Source organism: Lactuca virosa, chromosome 4 (assembly GCF_052849685.1).
Source record: "Lactuca virosa cultivar CGN04683 chromosome 4, Lactuca_virosa_CGN04683_v6, whole genome shotgun sequence".
Lineage (NCBI taxonomy): Eukaryota > Viridiplantae > Streptophyta > Magnoliopsida > Asterales > Asteraceae > Lactuca > Lactuca virosa.
The window spans coordinates 104,649,270-104,669,151 of NC_136429.1; the positions used below are offsets into that span (position 1 = coordinate 104,649,270).

Here is a 19,882-nt window from a genome sequence, read left to right on the forward strand (position 1 = left end):
ATAACTCCTAATCAACAGCTTCAAAATCTGATCATCGAACTATGCGACCGAAATCCATCTTTCACGATCAGATTCAGCTTGATCTTCTTAAACTTACTTCTTTCTCTTAGATCCTGCAAAAACATCAAAATGTGACTAGCGTTCATCTTTTTCGCCGGTGGTGTTCAAATTTTCCGATGATTATGTTAGGAGAGAGAGAGAGAGAGAGAGAGAGAGAGTGGTTTCTATTTGTTTTTTTTTAATTAAAAAAGTGTTAAAGTAAAAAAGAATTGAAAAAAGTAAATACAGAGGGCAAAATTGTCATTAAAAAAGTTCAAAGGAAATTGGACCAAACTTGCGACAAAATGAAAAGTTTGGATCTCTAGTGTTGATCGAAACTTTTTTTTTTGGAGCAAATTGACAGTTTTGAGCTGAGCACAGGACCATTTGTAGTTTAGTCTAAATTATACAAATATCTTATGTTAAACCCTATCGATCAAATCTCCACCCAAAAACCCATCGTCTCCTACGAACTTGTCCTCACGAACTTCTGATTTTATCAATCGGTCACTCACACCAGTGAAGCACTACCGTGTCTCACTTTTTCTTATCTTATCTCTCTCAATCGCTCTCACCACTGAAGAACTGCGGTCTCTCGATTTTTCTTATCAGGTAAATCCCCCACCTTGTTTTTCAATTTGTTCTCTACTTTTTGAGAGTTGTTTGCTCTATTATATGTAATTCTGTAATATGAACGATTAAGAGCCTGAACTAAAGATGGTAAAATCGAATCCCAGTAAAAGAAAGCCGTGAATTTTTGTATTTGATTATCTTCTTCCATTCAAAAGAAATCCTCTGACTTCTGGTAGTGTGGAGTTGCTTTTGAAGTTCCAAATATTGATCAGAATAATATATACTAAAAACTAATTATTAAATCAATTCAATATGAATTTCTGGAACTGTAATCTAAAAGCCACGATGTCAATTTGAATTTGAAGAATAGAATGTTTAAATTTTCAAGATCAAGAGACGACAACTCTAGTGTCAAATTGAACAACTTTATTAGCACTATAAAATTGAATCCTTTAAATTCCAAACCTTCAAATTTCAGTTTATTTGTCAAAACTAAATCATTACTACACAAACCACAAACCAAACGGCCTCTATTTCTTTGATCATCTATATATTGTAATTTTAACCATTAAACAAAATTATAATTAGGGTTAGCTTTTGCCATATTGATATAAACAAGCAAGTGAAATAAGAAAATAAACGGATAGTGATGGTTTTATTGATTTTTCCAAAGTGGAAAATAACACAAAGTCTGTGCTTTAGACATCTGGCAAGAACCAAGTAGTTGAAACACAAATTAAGTCTGTGGCTTGATTGTTGTTTTATTGTCTAGGGTGTATATAGGGTTATAACAACTTTATTCATAAACTCAAGTGTCAACCTAATTGGGATCAAGCATCTGACTGACCATGTAACTTTGGCCTCACCCCAGTCACTCTTAGGCACCCCGAGGGCCTTCCAAACAGCTTTAGATGCATCCTCTGATACATTTTTGAACTGATGATCAAACTGCTGCAGTAGAGGGAAAGAGATTTACAGCTAACCCCTCGAAGAATCAAGTGCATTACATTCTTAGTACCATCTAAATCTTCTTTTGTTAGCTTAGCCGAACTGCTACTGCTGCAGTTAAATCTGAAGGAATCACAGGGGGTGGAAGTGTAAAACAGACAAAAAGATACATGCTTGTTGCTCTACTGGTGCTGACTCTCGCTTTGACCATATATACTGCAAGAACACGCTGAGTGGCATCCAATAGATTGCGATGATTTCCAGTTTTGCCCTTGACTGTGGTATCAGAAGAGAAACCTCTCAGACAACAAACCAAACCGGGAACACTTTCCAGAGTAAAAATCTCTGGACCTGATATGGATGTTTGGAGTTCAAAAATCTGGTGAAACAATAACCAAAGAATCCAGTAACCTTCAACATCATTTATGTCTTGAGTTGCTAGTTTTTGCAAAAGCTGCTCACATGTTCTTTCTACAGCATATGAATCTTTAATTGCCTCCATTATCTTTGACCAAAACTGTAGACCAGGTTTTGATTTAAAAACTTCCACAATGGACAGTCTTTTGCTGTAAAAGGCTTTGAACTTCGCGGGATCACTTCACTTATTAGCACATCTGCATGAAACGAGGAGTTGTTGTTTGTTTTATTATTATTATTATTTTGTTTCAAAATATTTATGCAAATTAATCAAAGTTGTTGTCTTTGTGATACAATAGCATACCCACGCCTACAAATACAAGCAAAAGCATCCCCAATAAATAGCATAGAACCACACTTCCATGATAGTTAACTAATTCATCATAATAATTCTTCTGCTCCCTGAATCCTTTTGATGTATAAGCTGACACATTTTGTCAAGATAAAACAAAATCCAACATGTTTGGGAATATGAAGGATACCCCATTGTGAGGTGGAAGCTCCCAATCATAGGGACAGATGTAACAAGTTGTGCCACTCTAGAGGTTGCAGCCTTGTGCTGTTGAAGATTTATATCTTTGGATTGGTTAGCCAACTGGAGTACCCCATTGTTTTCAAGTGCGAGTAATCTATCATAAATATGGAGATTATATGTATAGCTATAACCAAATCCAAATGTTGGGGATACCTTTCAGTATTTGACTGTGGGCCCATTTGAGTGATGTTGGTTGTAGATAAGGAACTAAAGTTTGTACAACCTCAGAGAGAGACGCAGCCACTTAAAAAGAATACATCATACAGAGATGTTTCTTTGCAGAAATGGGGAAACAGGTTAGTCAATTCAAAGCATATCAAAATATATAATATTAGAAAACCTTATTCAGATATGTAATTCAGTTTTTACATCAGTGCAAGCTCTACAGAATGTAGAAGACAGACAGATGAAAGCTTAATGGCATGGAGCTGAAATGAGGTATTATGGGATTTACTGATTACCAAGTAACAACACTCTAGCCATTACAGTACTTTGATAAAACACCTGCCACCGGTTATCTCTTTCGTGTACTGAAGGAAGTTCTGCTCCAATGACCTCATCTCTATACTCTTTGTCAATGCTCATTAAAACAGTGAAGCAGTTAGTAACCCTTGATCATTTATAGTAAAACCCTAATTAGCACCTAGCAGAATTATACTCATTAAACCTAATCCCAACAAACGCACACAAATTAATTTTCTATTTCCAATGATTAAACAACGAGGTAATTTGATAGTTATTTTAGAACGAAAAATTTGACAGTTTAATTGTATGATCAAGCTGAAACTGGAGAAAGATAAATGAGCGGGACTCGAGAGAGAAAAGGCGGACAACGAGAGAGTGGAGTGTGCAAATGACTTGGTCAACGTTTTTGGCTTCATTGATCGTGGCAATGACTTCTCCGACCTTCTCGAGTACTTTGTTATTAGTGCTTGGTTCACTTCCATTCTTCTTCGCCGCCATTCATGTTCTCGCAGCTCTTCTGCTTCCCGGTGTTTCTACAATATCGATTTCAGAATTAAATTTCATGTTTATACATGGCCAGTCCCTTTACTTTTAGTCATTGTCATGCGAGCCCTTAAATGTTATATATATATATATATATATATATATATATATATATATATATATATATATATTTCTGTCATTTCACAACTTCTCATAGTTCACATTACTAAATGGCAAATTGCCAGAAATTGACGACGTACTTTGTTGCAAGAGGAAATAAGTTGTCTCTATCACTGTTGAAGCGAATGCTAAAGGCCTAAAGCAAACCATGTTGAAGTCGACCATTGGCCCCATGTTATCAACCCTCTACCCGCAAAAGTTATTCCCCATCAAATTAGCGTCTTTTTGTAGTGCATTACCACGAAGCCCACCAATTGTTCGACAAAATACATCAACCAACATTCCAACTATCGAGACCCCCTCTTACAAACTCCCTCCAACTTCAGCTTACGTCCATCTCCCTTTCTGCCGCAAACGCTGTCATTATTGTGACTTCCCAATATTAGCTCTGGGTTCTTCTTCAACAGAAACCGCAGACAATGATCCAAGAATCTCAAATTACATCCATCTTCTTATTCGCGAAATGGAAGCAACGCAAACAAATTTTAACCAACACCCACCTCTTGAAATCGTCTTCTTCGGTGGTGGCACGCCTTCGTTGGTGCCACCAAGACTCGTTGCTAAGGTCCTTGACACATTGAGATCGAAATTTGGGTTGTGTTTGGATGCCGAGATATCAATGGAAATGGACCCCGGAACATTTGATGCAAAGAAACTGAAAGAGTTGATGGGATTGGGTGTGAATAGGGTGTTTTTAGGAGTTCAAGCTTTTCAAGAAGAGTTGTTGAAAGCTTGTGGGAGAGCTCATGGTGTTGACGAGGTTCATGAGGCAATTGAGATTATTAATTCATGTGGTGTCACGAATTGTAGTTTGGATCTTATTTCTTCTCTCCCACACCAAACTCAAGAAATGTGGGAAGAGAGTTTGAAGCTCACTGTTGAAGCCAATCCTAATCATGTCTCAGTTTATGACCTTCAAGTTGAGAAAGACACCAAATTTGGTTCATTGTAAGTTTGTCATTTAATCTTCCTCTTATATTATTTACACAAGTTAACGTGTACACATGATGAACAGGTATATACCAGGTGAGTTTCCACTTCCAAACGACATCCGATCTGCAAAATTCTACAGAATGGCTTCAAAAAAGCCTTTTAGAGGCTAATTACGGGCATTATGAAGTCAGTAGCTATAGCAAAAGTGGATTTGAGTGCAAGCACAATTACACATACTGGATAAACAAACCTTTTTACGCGTTTGGCTTAGGTTCTGCTAGTTATATCAATGGAACAAGATATTCAAGACCAAAGAAGTTAAAAGATTACACAGATTATGTCAAGAATTTGGAGGGTGGATTAGTTGATTTGTCACAAGAAGGTGATGATGTTGATAAATGGGAAATGGCTATGGACATTGTGATGCTTTCATTAAGAACTTCAAAATGGTTGAATTTGAAGAGTTTTGGAGATAATTTTGGGAGTGAGGTTGTTGTGGAGTGGGCATGTGGTGTTTTTGGATGATGAAAGAAGAGAGCTTAAAGAAGATGAGTTTAGTTCTTTGGTTTTAGATGATGAAAAGTTGGAAAATGAGATTGGATTTATTCGGTTAAGTGATCCGGATGGTTTTCTTTTGTCGAATGAATTGATATCACTTGCATTTGGGGTTATTGATCCATGAACAAGTGTTGTAGAAGATGTTTTTTTTTTCAAGAAATTGTTGATGCTTGATGAAGAACTTATTGGAGATCTTTAAAAGTAATGTGATCAATCTAAAAGTGTACTATAATTGCATTTGTTTGTACAAAATGTTTAAATTTTTATTTATGATGAAAATATATTTGGCAATTTGATGCATGAAGAAAACACATTGATAATGTTGATTCCTTTGGCCTGTAGTTGTGTTTATAAATCGAGTCAAGGCAAAGACCTGTCCAATCCAGTTATAGGGTCAAGATGGATGTGTATTGGGTCCTGTTCTTGGAATAGATTAAGATGAACCCTAATGAATATCGTTGTTATTGTTATCCGTAAAATACATAAAATCATCATTTTATCACTTTTATCACATACTATAATTTATCAATTTAGACATAGTTAGGTATGATAATTAGTACTTGTTAAAGGGACATAAAGTCGGAAGAGTCGTGTAGGCAATTAAAGCGTTCTATTGTTATGGATCATGTGAGTTGTTACTTTAATGCTCCATTTCGCCTTTTAGGGTTCCTTAATATTAACTGAAATTAAAAATATAACCATTGATCATTGAAGACCAATTTAAGAATGATTGATAAAGGAAAATGATAAAATTGAATAGACAACTACAAAAAGATGTTTGTCATCACCTAAGCCGAGTTTTGCTTGCTTCTTAACAAGGACTTGAATGGCGGATAAGTGAAAGCACCATCGAGAAACAACTCGGAAACTACTTTATACATAGCCTCGGTAAGGTGAACCCCGTCTCAATTGATATATTGAGATGGGTTTTGACACAAACTCGCAGAATCAGACCCACAAGTACCTGAAAAATCAAAGTTGTAGGGACCACCACTAGACCCACAACAAGCCTTGTAAACCTCGTGGAACCCAAGCTTTGGTACATTCTTGACAATGGAGCGATGAGCTTTCCAGTAATCAGCATAAACAATTATAGCTTTTGGGTATTTGTTGCGTAGGTTTTGGATGTTGGTTTGGAGGATGGTGTTGTAGATGTAGCTTTGGTTATTGACAGTGGCAACACAACCAATGTCATCGCGATCTAACTCTGGCGAGCGGTACATGGCGAGGGTCAAGCAACCGGTTGTGGGGAGGCCTTGGATTACCATATATTTTGCACCTTTTTTGAGCAATGCCTAGCAAAGCAAAAAATAAATCAATAGACTGTAAAACAATTGGTGAACTAGAACATTATAACAATGTTATAATTTGAATAACATTTCATAAAGTATACAAAGTCAATGTTATTTTCAATGTGAAATTAACTTTATATACTCTAAATTAATGTGACATCATGTTAGACATTGTGATCCACATGTGGCATATATGATATTAATATGAATTTCATGTTATGTGAATATATGATCTCAAATTTACATTAACATAGAATTCATATTACTATTTTATTATTATAGTTATATGACTATATCATATAACTAAATTAACTAAAGATGGCACAATGTGTTTATCAATTAAAGGAAATAAAATGTCTATTTTTTTATTATTATAAAAGATTTAAGATTTGATTTTGTGAAAATATTTGGAATAAAATTGAATCATATTTAAAAATGAAGGTATTTTCCATTATTAATTATACAAATTACAAGTAACTGATATGGAGATGAGAGGATAGGAAACATGCGATTAAAATGAACGACACTAGAGGAAACATGTGATTAAAGTTAAATGTCAAATCTTAACGATGTCACTTGTTTTTGTTTTTGTTTTTTTTTTAATGAACATTTTTCATAATAAAATTACATTTTAGGATGATTCCTTTCAATTATTATTTTATTTTGCTTATATATATATATATATATATATATATATATATATATATATATATATATATATATATATATATATATACTGTATTATTAAACATATTGCATGCTTCTTGAAAATTAAGAGGTACAATACCTATTACCTGATGTACAATAATATTAAGCTCATAATCACATCGGATATACGTATACACGGTATTACCTTCTATGTTACCCTAATCTTCTCTACACACAACACTAGACACAACAACCGCCATCAGAAAGAAATCGAACCCTCTTCTTTGCGTCTCCTTCCTAATCGCTTCAGAATCTATTAGGAAGGAGAAACGTAAGTTTTTTATATTTAGTCGATTAAACTTTTTCCTTCTTTTTTTTTTGTTGATGATCGAGATCTAAATTATGGATTTGGTTTTGACATTTAACAATTTGACAGACTCACGGAGTGTTGAACGCTGTAAGTTGGGGAGTAATGATGCCAATGGAAGCCATGGCTGCGAGATATATGAAAGTCTTCAAGTCGGCTAACCCAGCATGGTTCTACATCCACGTCACCTGCCAGGCTTCCGCCTATGTCGTCGGAGTAGCCGGATGGGCCACCGGACTGAAACTCGGCAGCGACTCCGTCGGAATCGAATACAACACTCACCGCAACATTGGAATCGCACTTTTTTCCCTAGGAACCATTTAGGTATGCAAAAATCGATCACATTTTTCATAATTTCTTGTCAATCTTGTGTAGAATTGAAACTGATGTTAACAATTTTTCAGGCGTTTGCTCTGCTTTTGAGGCCAAAACCAGAGAACAAATACAGATTTTACTGGAACATCTACCACCACGCCACCGGATACACCATCATTGGTCGTCGCTACAACTTATTAGCGGGTCACCGTCCACCATTTCGTTCGATTCTTAGCAAACAACAACGATCGGATGGGATCAACAAAAGTTGGCTTCTCCTCAAATTACAACATCAAACAATCTCCTCTCCAATCTGTATCTTTCTATTCTCTATTCTTATGCCGTAATTTATGTCCTAAAACCCTAATTTTTTCTAAATCGTTAGTCAGACAAGGGTTATTCTTCTTCCAAATGTTAATTTTGTGTCAATCGCTCTTTTGAGTGTTGATGAGTTGTTGCTTAAGTTTATTGCTAAGTTTTGCAGGTTGGTACTTTTTAATCACCGGTTGTTATCAATACTCAATCTGTTAAGTGCTGAGTTGATGCGTAAAGTAAGTAAAGTTTAGTGTTTGCTATCTTATTTTCATCATACTTGGTTGTTTATTTCCTTGCAGATGGATGGCTTTGTGTTGCCACCTACCGAGTCAACTGAAATCTTGAAAGATAATGAACTTTTCTGGTAGTTAAAATTTTTAGTTTTATATTAACCATCCTCCAGTAAATATGTAATCATATGTTTAACAACTATGCATTACTTTTTGTTATTTTAGTATAAAAAAGAAAGACGGGGCAACACCTGATGCAGAAATATTGCTTGATGAAGTGGAAGCTGATGAAGAGCAGTTGCAAGATGAAGAACCAGTTTCTAAGAAAAGAAAAGCCTCCATTAAACTTCAAAACTCGAAGTAAACCTTATATCTTGTGTACCTTTTGTCACATTTGTGAGCAGATTTATATTCTATTTTCACTCTTCAACTGCTAATCCATCAACATTATATTTTCTTATTAGGAATATTATCATTCTCTCGATTGGATTCATGTTAGATTTTCATTTTGCAGTCAAGATTGTAGTTGGTGGCTTAGTACAAAAGATTTCCAGTAATACCCCTCCTAAAGATTTGATCTGTGTGCCAGCTAAGCTTGAGAAAAGGACACGTTCGTGGTAATCGTAGCACAGACAACATTATGCTTGACAACATTATGCTTGATCTTGCCAACTCAATTGGAAAAGGAAAGATACCCATGTAGGTCAGATTACTAAAATTCTAAAATAGGGTAAAACAAGAGCGGTATTTTTGACTTTTTGTCAAAATATATAGTTTTTATAAAACATTTTACAGGTGCTTAAAGATTTTGGCCAGTTGATTAATCTTACACTTACCCATGCTAAAAATCGTCAACCTTTATCCGGATCCACAACATTTAACCGAATTGAGCTTCCAACAAATAAAGATCCATTAAATGGTATCCATTTTATTTTATTCATTATCTTATTTTATAATTTATCTTACTAAATTATAAATACTTTTTTAGCATTGTATGTTGGTTCACATGGGCTTTACACTTCAGAACTGATTCAATTAAGGCGTAAATTTGGTCAGTGGAAAGAAGAAGGCAACATGAAAGAGCTTTCAAATCTTTAGTTTTATGAATATATAGAAGCAGTTAAGCTAACAGGGGATGCTTATGTGCCAGCTGGACAAGTAAACATGTAAACATTTTCATCCTTATGTGCCAGCTTTCAAATCTTTAGTTTTATGAATTTGTAATGCATAGGGAAATGATGCAGGAATATGCTGGTGCAATGCAAGATGAACATGTTAGTGGGCTTCAACTAATAAAAGATTCCAAATGGGTGGCAGTAAAACCCAACCCCGATGTCCTTTTTGTTAACATTGGTGACCTTTTTCAGATATATTTCTTTTACCATTTGCATATTGTGAACCCCTGTTTTTGGCCCTTGAATATTGCAATAATAAGAATTACATCCGAATAATATATAGTCATCTAGGAATAGTGAATCAAATCGAGAAGCAAATTGCCTGGAGAAAGATGAACATGTTGGTTCTCTTAAAGAAAGATTTTGAATTTTTCAGATTTTCCAACCTAAGGTTTACCCCAAAATCATAGAAATAGCTTCACTTTCATCTCAATTGCATGATGTGTGCATCTGTACTGTCAACATGTTATTTTGATTAAATTTGTTACCATTTTTTATTATTATTGTAATATTTCTTCATTGATAATATAGTCAAGTCCAATTTGGGATATATTCACGAACATAAAGCAGGTTGACAAACAAGTACATGCCTAAATGCTCATTTTTGTTGGATATTGTAAGAGAAATGGTTATGTTAATTCTGTTTTTGCATGTTAATAGCATTGCACTTTGACTTTTGTTTTTGATTTTTACAGATTTAGTGAAAAAATGAATTTTTTTTGCCATTTAAAAAAAATTGTCTTATTGACCTACTTTTTTTTCCAAAAGACAAAAAACTTGCCTTCTTAACCTACTTTTCTTTGCTAAAAATGGAATTTGTGTGTGTGTGTTTGCATGTTATTTTCTTAGTTTAACACCAGGTTAGGAGTTTTATTCACTCTAGGGGCAAATTTAGCATTTCATATTATTATTTTTTTGTTGTTATATATTCAGGGGTAAAAATTAGGTGTGTTTTGTAAATTTTTACAAATTAGTTGATAGATCTTCATGTTTGTTTTAATAAAATGGGACAGAAATGAGATTTTTCTTGACATGATTGTGATTGTACTGTTATCATTTTTCTTGATAGAAATATGAGATTTAGTATGAAATGTTTTAAAATAAGTCATTTACTACAAGAAATTCAAAGGTTTTTTTGAGTGGGTTGTGAAATGCTTTATGAAACAAAGGTTTTGAATTGCGTCATATATTGAATTTATTTGATGTTTATACATGTAAAGGGTATTATCGTCAATTTGTGATTGATTTCAGTCACCGATCAATTCAAGCATACATACGCAAAAGGTTAAAATTGAAGGATGACGACAAAATATGTAGTTTTTGGACTACTACGAGGCGATCTATGTAGTTTTTACTCTTCTTCTTCATCCTTTCATGTATATTCACTTAGGGCGCCTAACCATGTTAGTATGTTTAATGAAATAATGAAAAAAAATTAGAGAATGGTAAAATAGTCATTTTAGGTGTGTGAATCTATCTTTGTGACCATGTTTGTGTTGTCTTTTGTTGGATTTTTTGCCTTATAAATGGTTGCTTCTATTTCTCGGATTTATCCATTTTAAGTTAAATGTAAGGAATAATAATTCCATAGAAGTGTTACTGGTATGTGTGTGACTAAACAAAATAACTTAAATTGAGTAAACTGAGATGCATAATTTATGATAATGATTTTTTTTTTACTTGCATTACTGATAAACATGTGCAATTGTTGAACAAATTATTTTTTTAGGTTGTGTTAAAGAAGAAATATACAATTAATATCAACAAAGGGTTTATGGACAAAATAAAGATACAAAAGAAAAAATCTTCAAAAATGGTCCCAGGAGATTTCCATGAATATCAAGTCCAGTCTGTATATTTTTATAATTAATAATATCACCCCACCTGTTTTTCCAGCAGCCACAAAGAAACTACTGGCCGCTTACCGCTTTGCAAAAAAAAATTAATCGCCTCTAGAAACTAATTTATGAAAAAATCTATTTGCACCCGTCGCTTGGCGCGGGTAAACGGCTAGTATATATATATATATATATATATATATATATAGAAAAGCCAACTAATATTTCATTTTAATATCTCCCATATTGAAAGATATATGATGTGCACTAAAACATTTATTTAAGGATAAATTAATTAATTAAAAAAATAAAAAAGCTTAAGCATTTAAAAGAGGTTTTTGATAATTTATTTTCATTAAACAAAGTTATTAGAAACATCATGTGTCAAAAATAATGTGTTTGTGTAAGATCAACCATTATGAATAATTTTGACATATATTTTACAAAAACCATGGCTGCTGATCAAAATTTAAAAGAAAATTATAGAAAAACAAAGCAAAGAAATTAACATTATAGGCATTAAACATGATTTTGATGAACATTTAAAATCTAAATATAATTGGCTGGTGATGTAATTCATCGTGAAAAGTAATTCAAAAAACCATTTAAATCCTCATAATCAATAATTGAATTTAATATTTTGAAACGTAAGAGGATACTTAAAGAAACAAGAATATATGGTAATGAATCGATCGACAGATAATTTGGCATATGAATCATCAAAAAGCACCAAATTATCAAAAGATTTAATATCATATCATATCATCATATCATATCATACTATATTATAAAGGAAGCATTTTTCCTTTCACCACATTCATTTGAAACTCTCATTCATTTTTCCTTTCACCACATTCATTTGAAACTCCCATGACTTTTCAATTTCTTTCAAATAATAATTATAAGTTGGTTAATAAGATTAAATAAATATCAAATCTAAAGTGTAGTCATATATAAACTAAATTTCAATATTAAAATAATATCTTTATTTCTACTTATAAAATTATGTTTTTGTTAACTTTTAACATATTATACTTAATTTATTAGTTTTAATGTATTGCTGGATGTAAACCATTATCATTTTAAAGATACAATTTTGGAAAAATTTGTATAAAATATTTAAATTATTAATTTGAATATAACATTACAGGGTCAACTTAAATATAAATTTTAGTTTAACTTAAACAACCCAAAGAATATTTTGTGAATAAATAAAAGTGATTAATTGTAGTGTCTTTCTAATAATGATTATAAGTTGGTTAATAAGGTTAAATAAATATCAAACCTAAACTGTAATCATAAATATACTAAATTTCAATTTTAAAATAATATCTTTACTTCTACTTATAAAGTTATGTCTTTAACTTTTAACATATTATACATAATTTATTAGATTTAATATGCTGTTGTATGTAAACCATTATCAGTTTAAAGCTACAACTTTTGAACAGTTTGGACAAAATACTTAAATTGTTAATTTAAATATAACATTACATTGTCAACGTAAATATAAATTTCAGTTCCACTTAAAAAATCAAAGAATATTTTGTAAATAGTTAAAAGTGATAAATGCAAAAACTAAATTGTAATCTCAATTTAACTAAAATATTTCCTAAACATATTTTTATAATCGTTAAATGTTTTCAAATAAGTAGCTTAAAATAACTTATAATAACAATAGTTAAAAATAACTCTATGTAAATGATTATATTGTTACCTTTAAAATCAAAAAACAATGTTTGATGTTTTAAATAATTATAATGATAGAAATTTAAACATTAAGCAAATAAATTTTAAAAAAATTAATTAACAATAACAACAACTAAAAATAACATTAAACCATATATCATATTTAATTTTATTCTTGTGTTAACTCGCGGATAGAATTCATTCAAACGATTGAGATTATGCAGTTATAATAGATGTATATATTATCATATAATTCAAAATAATCAATATATTATATCAATTTAGTATACGAACTATTATATCAAATTTAACAACAACGTTATTGCTATATTTAAAAAAACATATATTTGTAAAGACTTCAACTATATAGGTGTTTCTGCGCAACGCGCGAGCATTCGCCTAGTTACTAAAAACTGATAGTATTTCTCTTGAATGATAACATTAATCAAACAACGAAATTAATAAGTTAAATAATTAATTACCTCTATAAACGCAAGATATAAACAAGGTAATGAACATTGAAAAGAGAATGAGGATGATAACTCTTGATACCTTCATTCTATATTTGTTTGTTGATGGCATATTTGGTGTGAAGAAATTGTCTTCAAGGAAGCTAAATATATATAACAATGGAGTTTTTGTAGTGTGCTCGAATTGTTTTCAGGGATTTCGGTTGAAATTAATATGTCAATGTAACAACTAGAGTTTTGTGACTATTTGTCTGTTTGTATCCTTCAAACAAAATCTTAGTTAAAACAATGTGTGTTTAAGCGGAGAAGTTATAAACTTGATTCAGGAATCTATGTTGGCTTGAGTTTATTTTTGTAAATTTCCTGTGTTAATAGGAATACTTGACTTGCTTGAAATTTTGTTTGTGTCATAGGAACAAAAGGTCTCAATCGGAGAATATGTTTCCAAGAGGAAATTTTTTCTTGGATCTTATTTTATTTGAATTATTTATAAAATCCTAGAGCTACATTGTTTTCTTCAATTAATTGTCTGATGTACCCATGGAAAGAGATATATTAATAAACATTCAACTTTTTGAGGGAAATTGATTAACTCACTAATCTCTTGTAGCACACTGTAACAAAAACTAAATTGAAAGATATTTTATGCATACTAATTCCCACCTTGATTTTTTACTATTACAACATTATATTTTGGAAATCTACCCAATTATAGCATGTCATAGTTTTATGCATAGTACTATAACTAACTGGATAGCTTATAAAAGTACATTAGGTGGCTGCTATTTTGAATCTGGTATCTTGTTTTTTTAGCCCTGTTTTCCTTAAATTGATATTGGGTCTGATTTTGTGATTTATAAGAAAACAAATTCTTACTTTTGCTTCTGTCTTGTCTTCTGGTTATATTTGTTACTGTGAATTTGTGTATATTGACTTCTGGTGCTATATTAGATTAGCCTATATAGAAGTAAATTTTAATGGTGTTTTGTTGTTTAACTTCAAGTTCAAGGGGACATACATACATACATACATACATGTATGACATCTGGTGAAGGTTTAGATGCAATGCAAGTAGTGAATAATGGTCCTAGAAGACCCCGGATTCTTCTAGCAGCAAGTGGAAGTGTGGCTGCCATACTAGATGGTAATATATTGGATCCTTGACTTAATTGCGCGGCCCTACTAGACAAGTCTCTCACCGATTAAAGTAAAATTTGACTTTCTTTATTGAAATCTTAAAAACAATATATGAAAAAACTACATATTTGAAAGCTTTTAATCAAAGATAATGATAAACAACCAAAGGTTGAGGATTCAAATCTATCTGTGGTGAAAATGTGTAAATTTAGAAGAGTAGTAGTGTTTGCGTGTGTAAAACGTTCTTAAAAAAAAGATAATGATTAACAATTATATTTTCATTTTTAAAAATATCACTTTAGCACTTACACACTTCTATTTTCATTTTCTTCGGGCCTCCTGTTTCCATTATTTCCATCTCATTTCACAAGGTACATGAGTGAATTAATAAGCTGTATAAAAATTATAGGTGTAAATTTGAAAAAAAAAAAAAAAAACATATTTTTCAGGTGAAACTAAAAAGAATGCAAACTTAATGGTTTTTTGCGAGTTTTACTTTAAGATAACCTAGAAAACATGTGATAAATAAAAATGGTAAACTGGAAAGTTGAATGTAACCAACCAAAAGAATCAAAAGTTGAAGGAAAAAACTTATTTTTCTTCTTTTTATGATAATAATGTAACCAAATAAATGTCTTATTATTTACATTTAATCTATAAAATTTTGACAAAATTCGAACATCTAAAATTGACATTTAATGGCCATTGTAGATGTCTATTAAGATTTATAAATTGATAGGTAATGATCATTGTAGATGTCGTATTTACAAGGAATGAATTACACTTTGAAAATCACAAGTTACAAAAATATGATGAAACTATTTTTGGAAAATTGTGAAGTTATAGATCAAGTGATTGATATTTTTTCAATATTTGCATATTAGAGAAAAAATGATTGAATTATTTATTTTTGAAATTCTTAAAGTTGAAATGATGTGTTATTATTTCATATTTGTGATTTGAAAAAGACATAATGAATTATTTTTTGAAATTTAGAAAAGTTATAGAAAATGTAATAATTAAGCGAGTTGTAACAAAAAAACATGACAATCCTTTGAAATTTATAGAAGTTAAATTTAAAGAAAATATGTATCGTTGTTAATGTCTATTTTATAGAAGTTAGATATAAAAAAACAACGATATAATTATTTGAAATTTACAAGCATCTAGTAATTGAGCCCGCACTTTGTCACGAGTTGTGTTTTTCTTACGTATTATGTATGAGAACTGTTTAAACCAATATAAAATATTACTGTTACCAAAAGCACTAAAACTTTAAAAGAAATGAACATTGGATGATTTATAAAAAATTGAGAAGAGATTAGGGACTATTTTTGTAAGTTGAATGGTTTTTAAATAATCCACAAGAATGTAGGCCCATTATATAAACCAAAATTTACATAAATGACAATGCCACAAAAGACTAAAAATGACAACCAAAACGCAACGACTAAAGTTGGACAAAAAGAGTTATGCTGACACTTCAATTTAGATAAAAAAACAACGAAAACATACACAAAATTTATGTTGAAAAGTAAATAAACTCAAATTTATAACGTGTACAAAAAAAATATGTAAGTAATTTTTTTTGTTAATTAAAGAAAGAAAGTTCAAATAATAAAAAACGTATTATATATAACCCGACTCATATATTGGAAACATACAGAAAAAATAAGCACGAAAACATAAAAAAAAACATTTAAGTCGAAACGTAGACAAACTCGAATTTGAATAGGTCAAAACGTTGACCACATTGAATTTATACCGGCATATACATAAAAAAAAAACAAATAAAAAAATAGTTTTTTTTTCAAGTTAACGAACGAAAATTATTGAAGAAAATCAGATTATATAAACTACGTGTGTTAAACATGAATTTTTAGAACATAAAGATGTGACATTTATAAAGTTCAAAGTTGAAGAAGTCACAATAACATTTAAAAAAATAGAGTGGAAATATGAATAAAATCTAATGCAATTTAGAGTTGATTATACTTTCAAGAAATATGATTAAAATTTAATGCAAAACCTTGTAACATATTACATGAGATAATAGTATAATACCAGTTCTAGTTTTTAAAGCAAATGGAACCGATTTGACAAAAAAAATGCAACATCATATATCTTAAATTGCAAACTTTGATTAAAACCATGTCTAGAATACATGCTTCATAATGTTACCATATCCATTGTGTTGTTCTGCTCAACGTGCTTCGTATTGAACGACTAAACAAGATGAAGGTAATCAAGGTTAATAACGTCATTTTAAAAATATTTCCTAGGCGCCTATTCTCAACATCTATGGATTTCACTTCTTATAAAATTATAATACAAGAGTTTCTGCTAAAGGGTTATTCTTCCAACTACCCCTTAGTTGGCCCACACTGCCCAATGAGCATCATGTGAGATGTCAATCAAGTACACAATTGTCTCCTGGGTGGCTGACATAAGAGTCTAGTCTTCATAAGGAGTTCAATCCACATTCCACATTGGAACTGAAACTCCCACATTGCAACTCCTGAGACTCATACCTTTTACAAGTTTTGCAATTACATAAAGGATAAGTAACACAGATGAGATGACTTACTTCTACGGGTTCGCTTCTTATATAGGATACGATAACCACATTCTCGGCATTGAATCACATCACCAACTTTTAAGGTGTTTTCTTGCCCACAATCTACAAAAATCAAGGATTTTCATTAAAAATAAGATGCCTAATTGGAGAAAATAATGTTGATAATAAATAAAAATTAGTTAATACATCACTATGATACTTTCCTTTTGTGTATTACTATTATATTCATACATTATACATAAATTGTTCTATAGATAGTTGAAACAAATTCACAACGCGATTTGCAATTCATGATCTTATAACTGTTCAATTCACAAAATGAATACTAGGGTATTGTCTACTTAGCAAGATACCACCAATACTACATAATCTATGAAAATGTGTTTCATTTTTTTTTTTAAATTCCAAAAAAAGATTTATCACGTATATGTTCCTCTTTGAAGTTTTCCTTCAGTGTTACGAAAAAGTTGCAATTGGATGTGATTAACGATATTCAGATCTTTTGAAGTCTGACATCCTTCAATAATGACAATTAAGCGACATCTACCAAACAGAATTATCATCGTCAATTTTCTGTGCCCATCATCAAAATTGGGGGAAAATATAAAAAATGGCAATCAATACAGATTATCCCAAAATGAAAATTTTAGTAATTTATGCAAAAGGAGGAAGTATTTTATTATCAGTATTGAAATATAAATAAGCTCGTTTTGACTTCTTGTCAATTTGTAGCTATTAAGTGAAGGAGGGAAGAGAGATTTGATCCACAAAACATACACGATAATCAAACACATATAGATGTAAGATAAAGATATAAGAACCTCCGCAGATATAGGTAACTGGTTCTGGTGGAGGATCCATTGATTAGACGCACGAATAAGCAAATCCACGATCACTGTACAAAGGAAAAACAATATTTAAGAGAAAAATTAGGACTAATAACGAACATCCAGACGGTTAAAGTGAAGAAATATCTTAATTTCGAACAACATAGAGATTCAATCGAAAAGAGAATGTATAAACCCTAAAAAGAGCTCAAACGAAGCGTGCCTCAAGGGATGAGAAGTGTACAATCTGAACAGTGGTAAGGAAAATAAAAGGAAACTGCTCCTAAGTTTGGGGTATATACTTTCTCGATTGGTTACGTAAGGGTTATTATTATTATTATTATTATTATTATTATTATTATATATATATATATATATATATATATATATATATATATATATATATATATATATATATATATATATATATTAAAGTTGTAAAAAGTTTTAATAGTAAACATGAGATATTTTGCCCAATTTTGGTCCCTTAAATTATATTTCCGGTCCCTCTACTTTTTCATATTTCTACACATCAAGAAGCTTCCATCGGCTCCAAAACCACTGTCTCTCTCTAAAAGCATCGACATACAAGAACATCTTTATCTTCCCCATCTGTCTCTCTCATCCGGTATCCTCTCACCGCCTTAACATAGAAATTTTGACTCCACCTCCACCGCTTAGCTATCGTCGCCGATGGGGTTGCTTCTAGAGACTTTAAGAATGAAGATGAAGTCACCGACACACACATTAGCTCAATTGTCTGTTTGTCATACCCATTTCACCTCATCGACGTCTCCTTCTCCACCGCGAAGCCGTCGACCCCTAATTTCGTGTAACTCTACTTAAACTCCGGCCACATCCACTACCGACGAGTCGTGCTTCGATTCCAGATACATTCAACGCCGGGTCTCCCTGTGTGATTCGTATTTAAAAGACTTTGTGTGAGATTAAGGTTCCCTCTTTTCTCCCCTCTCTTTTCTTCTTACGATGGTTCTGGAATTCATTGCAATTGCTCAAATGAAAATGAACAGGTACAACACAAATAATTTTTAGTTTCTTACTTCCCACTATCGATGTTGGTTGCAACCTCAAATAAACCAAGATTCTTCTCCGCCATCCCCTGTTTGCGGACCCTCATAAATTTATGTTTGCAACAGGTTTGTTTTGATATAGACGATTTCTTGCCCTAATTTTAATCCTAAATTTTGCAGATAGTGTTTTCGCGAGGCCGAAGCCTCCGATAAAATCCAATCAATTATGGTCATCTTTGATGCCGACCACCTATGCCTCCGGTTTCCAGAAGTTGACACCAATCACGCCCCCGCCTCCACCTCCGCCTTTTTTCACGTCATTAACGTCAACTCATTGAGTTGTACATCTTGGCCTCTCTTCTATTCTCTATTTTTCCTTGACAACCATCATCCTCTTTTTGTGGGGGATACATCTTTCAGTGTCAGGTACTCTCTAACACTAATTCTCCTCTTTTATTCCATGCATTCTGTTTACCTTCGATTTCTGGATCTATTTGTGAAACTTCTCTACAAATTATTCTCTTGGTTCCGCCTACATCAAACCTGTATGTTCAACCTGAATCATTACCATCTGTTATTGAATTAGGATTTTATGATCTGGACACTGGATTTTGATTTACAGATTTAATTTAATCTGTTAATACTTGTAAGTGAATATTGATTCAGGCATAACAGGGTTGCATATTTCCTCGAGAAATCAACATTTTTTGTAGTTGAATTCATGCATCTTTACCGTCATTGGACAAGGTAAGAAAGATAGGTTTCAAAATATCATGAAATAAGTTTTAGATAAGAATCTCGACCCTTTGAGGCTCTCTGAACCTTAAATTATTCTTTTT

The 19,882-nt window shown here is 31.8% G+C and overlaps 2 protein-coding genes and 2 pseudogenes across 3 annotated transcripts; 2 read left to right on the forward strand and 2 right to left on the reverse strand.

Annotated features, from left to right (window-relative positions):
* The first annotated feature begins 443 nt into the window (after window positions 1–443).
* On the forward strand, window positions 444–5,451 carry LOC145106892 (uncharacterized; annotated as a pseudogene). The gene is made up of 3 exons (XR_013707659.1): window positions 444–651; window positions 3,706–4,588; window positions 4,656–5,451. The product of XR_013707659.1 is annotated as an uncharacterized LOC145106892 (transcript).
* Window positions 5,452–6,036: 585 nt separating this feature from the next.
* On the reverse strand, window positions 6,037–6,399 carry LOC145104858 (GDSL esterase/lipase At3g48460 pseudogene; annotated as a pseudogene).
* Window positions 6,400–7,182: 783 nt separating this feature from the next.
* LOC145106894 (uncharacterized) lies at window positions 7,183–9,682 on the forward strand. The gene is made up of 9 exons (XM_079043815.1): window positions 7,183–7,402; window positions 7,508–7,762; window positions 7,843–8,068; window positions 8,368–8,432; window positions 8,524–8,658; window positions 8,813–9,001; window positions 9,094–9,217; window positions 9,287–9,464; window positions 9,543–9,682. The coding sequence occupies exons 3-6, from the start codon at window positions 8,006–8,008 to the stop codon at window positions 8,853–8,855; spliced, it is 306 nt and encodes a 101-aa protein (XP_078899941.1). The 5' UTR covers window positions 7,183–7,402; window positions 7,508–7,762; window positions 7,843–8,005; the 3' UTR covers window positions 8,856–9,001; window positions 9,094–9,217; window positions 9,287–9,464; window positions 9,543–9,682.
* Window positions 9,683–16,702: 7,020 nt separating this feature from the next.
* Window positions 16,703–18,317, reverse strand: LOC145106895 (DNA-directed RNA polymerases II, IV and V subunit 12-like). The gene is made up of 4 exons (XM_079043816.1): window positions 18,209–18,317; window positions 18,007–18,080; window positions 17,195–17,287; window positions 16,703–16,833 (listed from the first exon to the last, which is right to left on the reverse strand). The coding sequence occupies exons 2-4, from the start codon at window positions 18,044–18,046 to the stop codon at window positions 16,811–16,813; spliced, it is 156 nt and encodes a 51-aa protein (XP_078899942.1). The 5' UTR covers window positions 18,047–18,080; window positions 18,209–18,317; the 3' UTR covers window positions 16,703–16,810.
* Between the last annotated feature and the right edge of the window lie 1,565 nt (window positions 18,318–19,882).

Coding starts and splice junctions, on each gene's coding strand:
- LOC145106895 (XM_079043816.1), bottom strand. CDS start 18,046: ATGGATCCTCCACCAGAACCAGTTACCTATATCTGCGGAG. Junction 17,288..18,006: donor AGTTACCTATATCTGCGGAG/GTTCTTATATCT, acceptor TGATTTTTGTAG/ATTGTGGGCAAGAAAACACC. Junction 16,834..17,194: donor TAAGAAGCGAACCCGTAGAA/GTAAGTCATCTC, acceptor CATCTTGTTTAG/TCGTTCAATACGAAGCACGT.
- LOC145106894 (XM_079043815.1), top strand. CDS start 8,006: ATGGGATCAACAAAAGTTGGCTTCTCCTCAAATTACAACATCAAACAA. Junction 8,069..8,367: donor AACAATCTCCTCTCCAATCT/GTATCTTTCTAT, acceptor ATTTCCTTGCAG/ATGGATGGCTTTGTGTTGCC. Junction 8,659..8,812: donor ATTAAACTTCAAAACTCGAA/GTAAACCTTATA, acceptor TTCATTTTGCAG/TCAAGATTGTAGTTGGTGGC.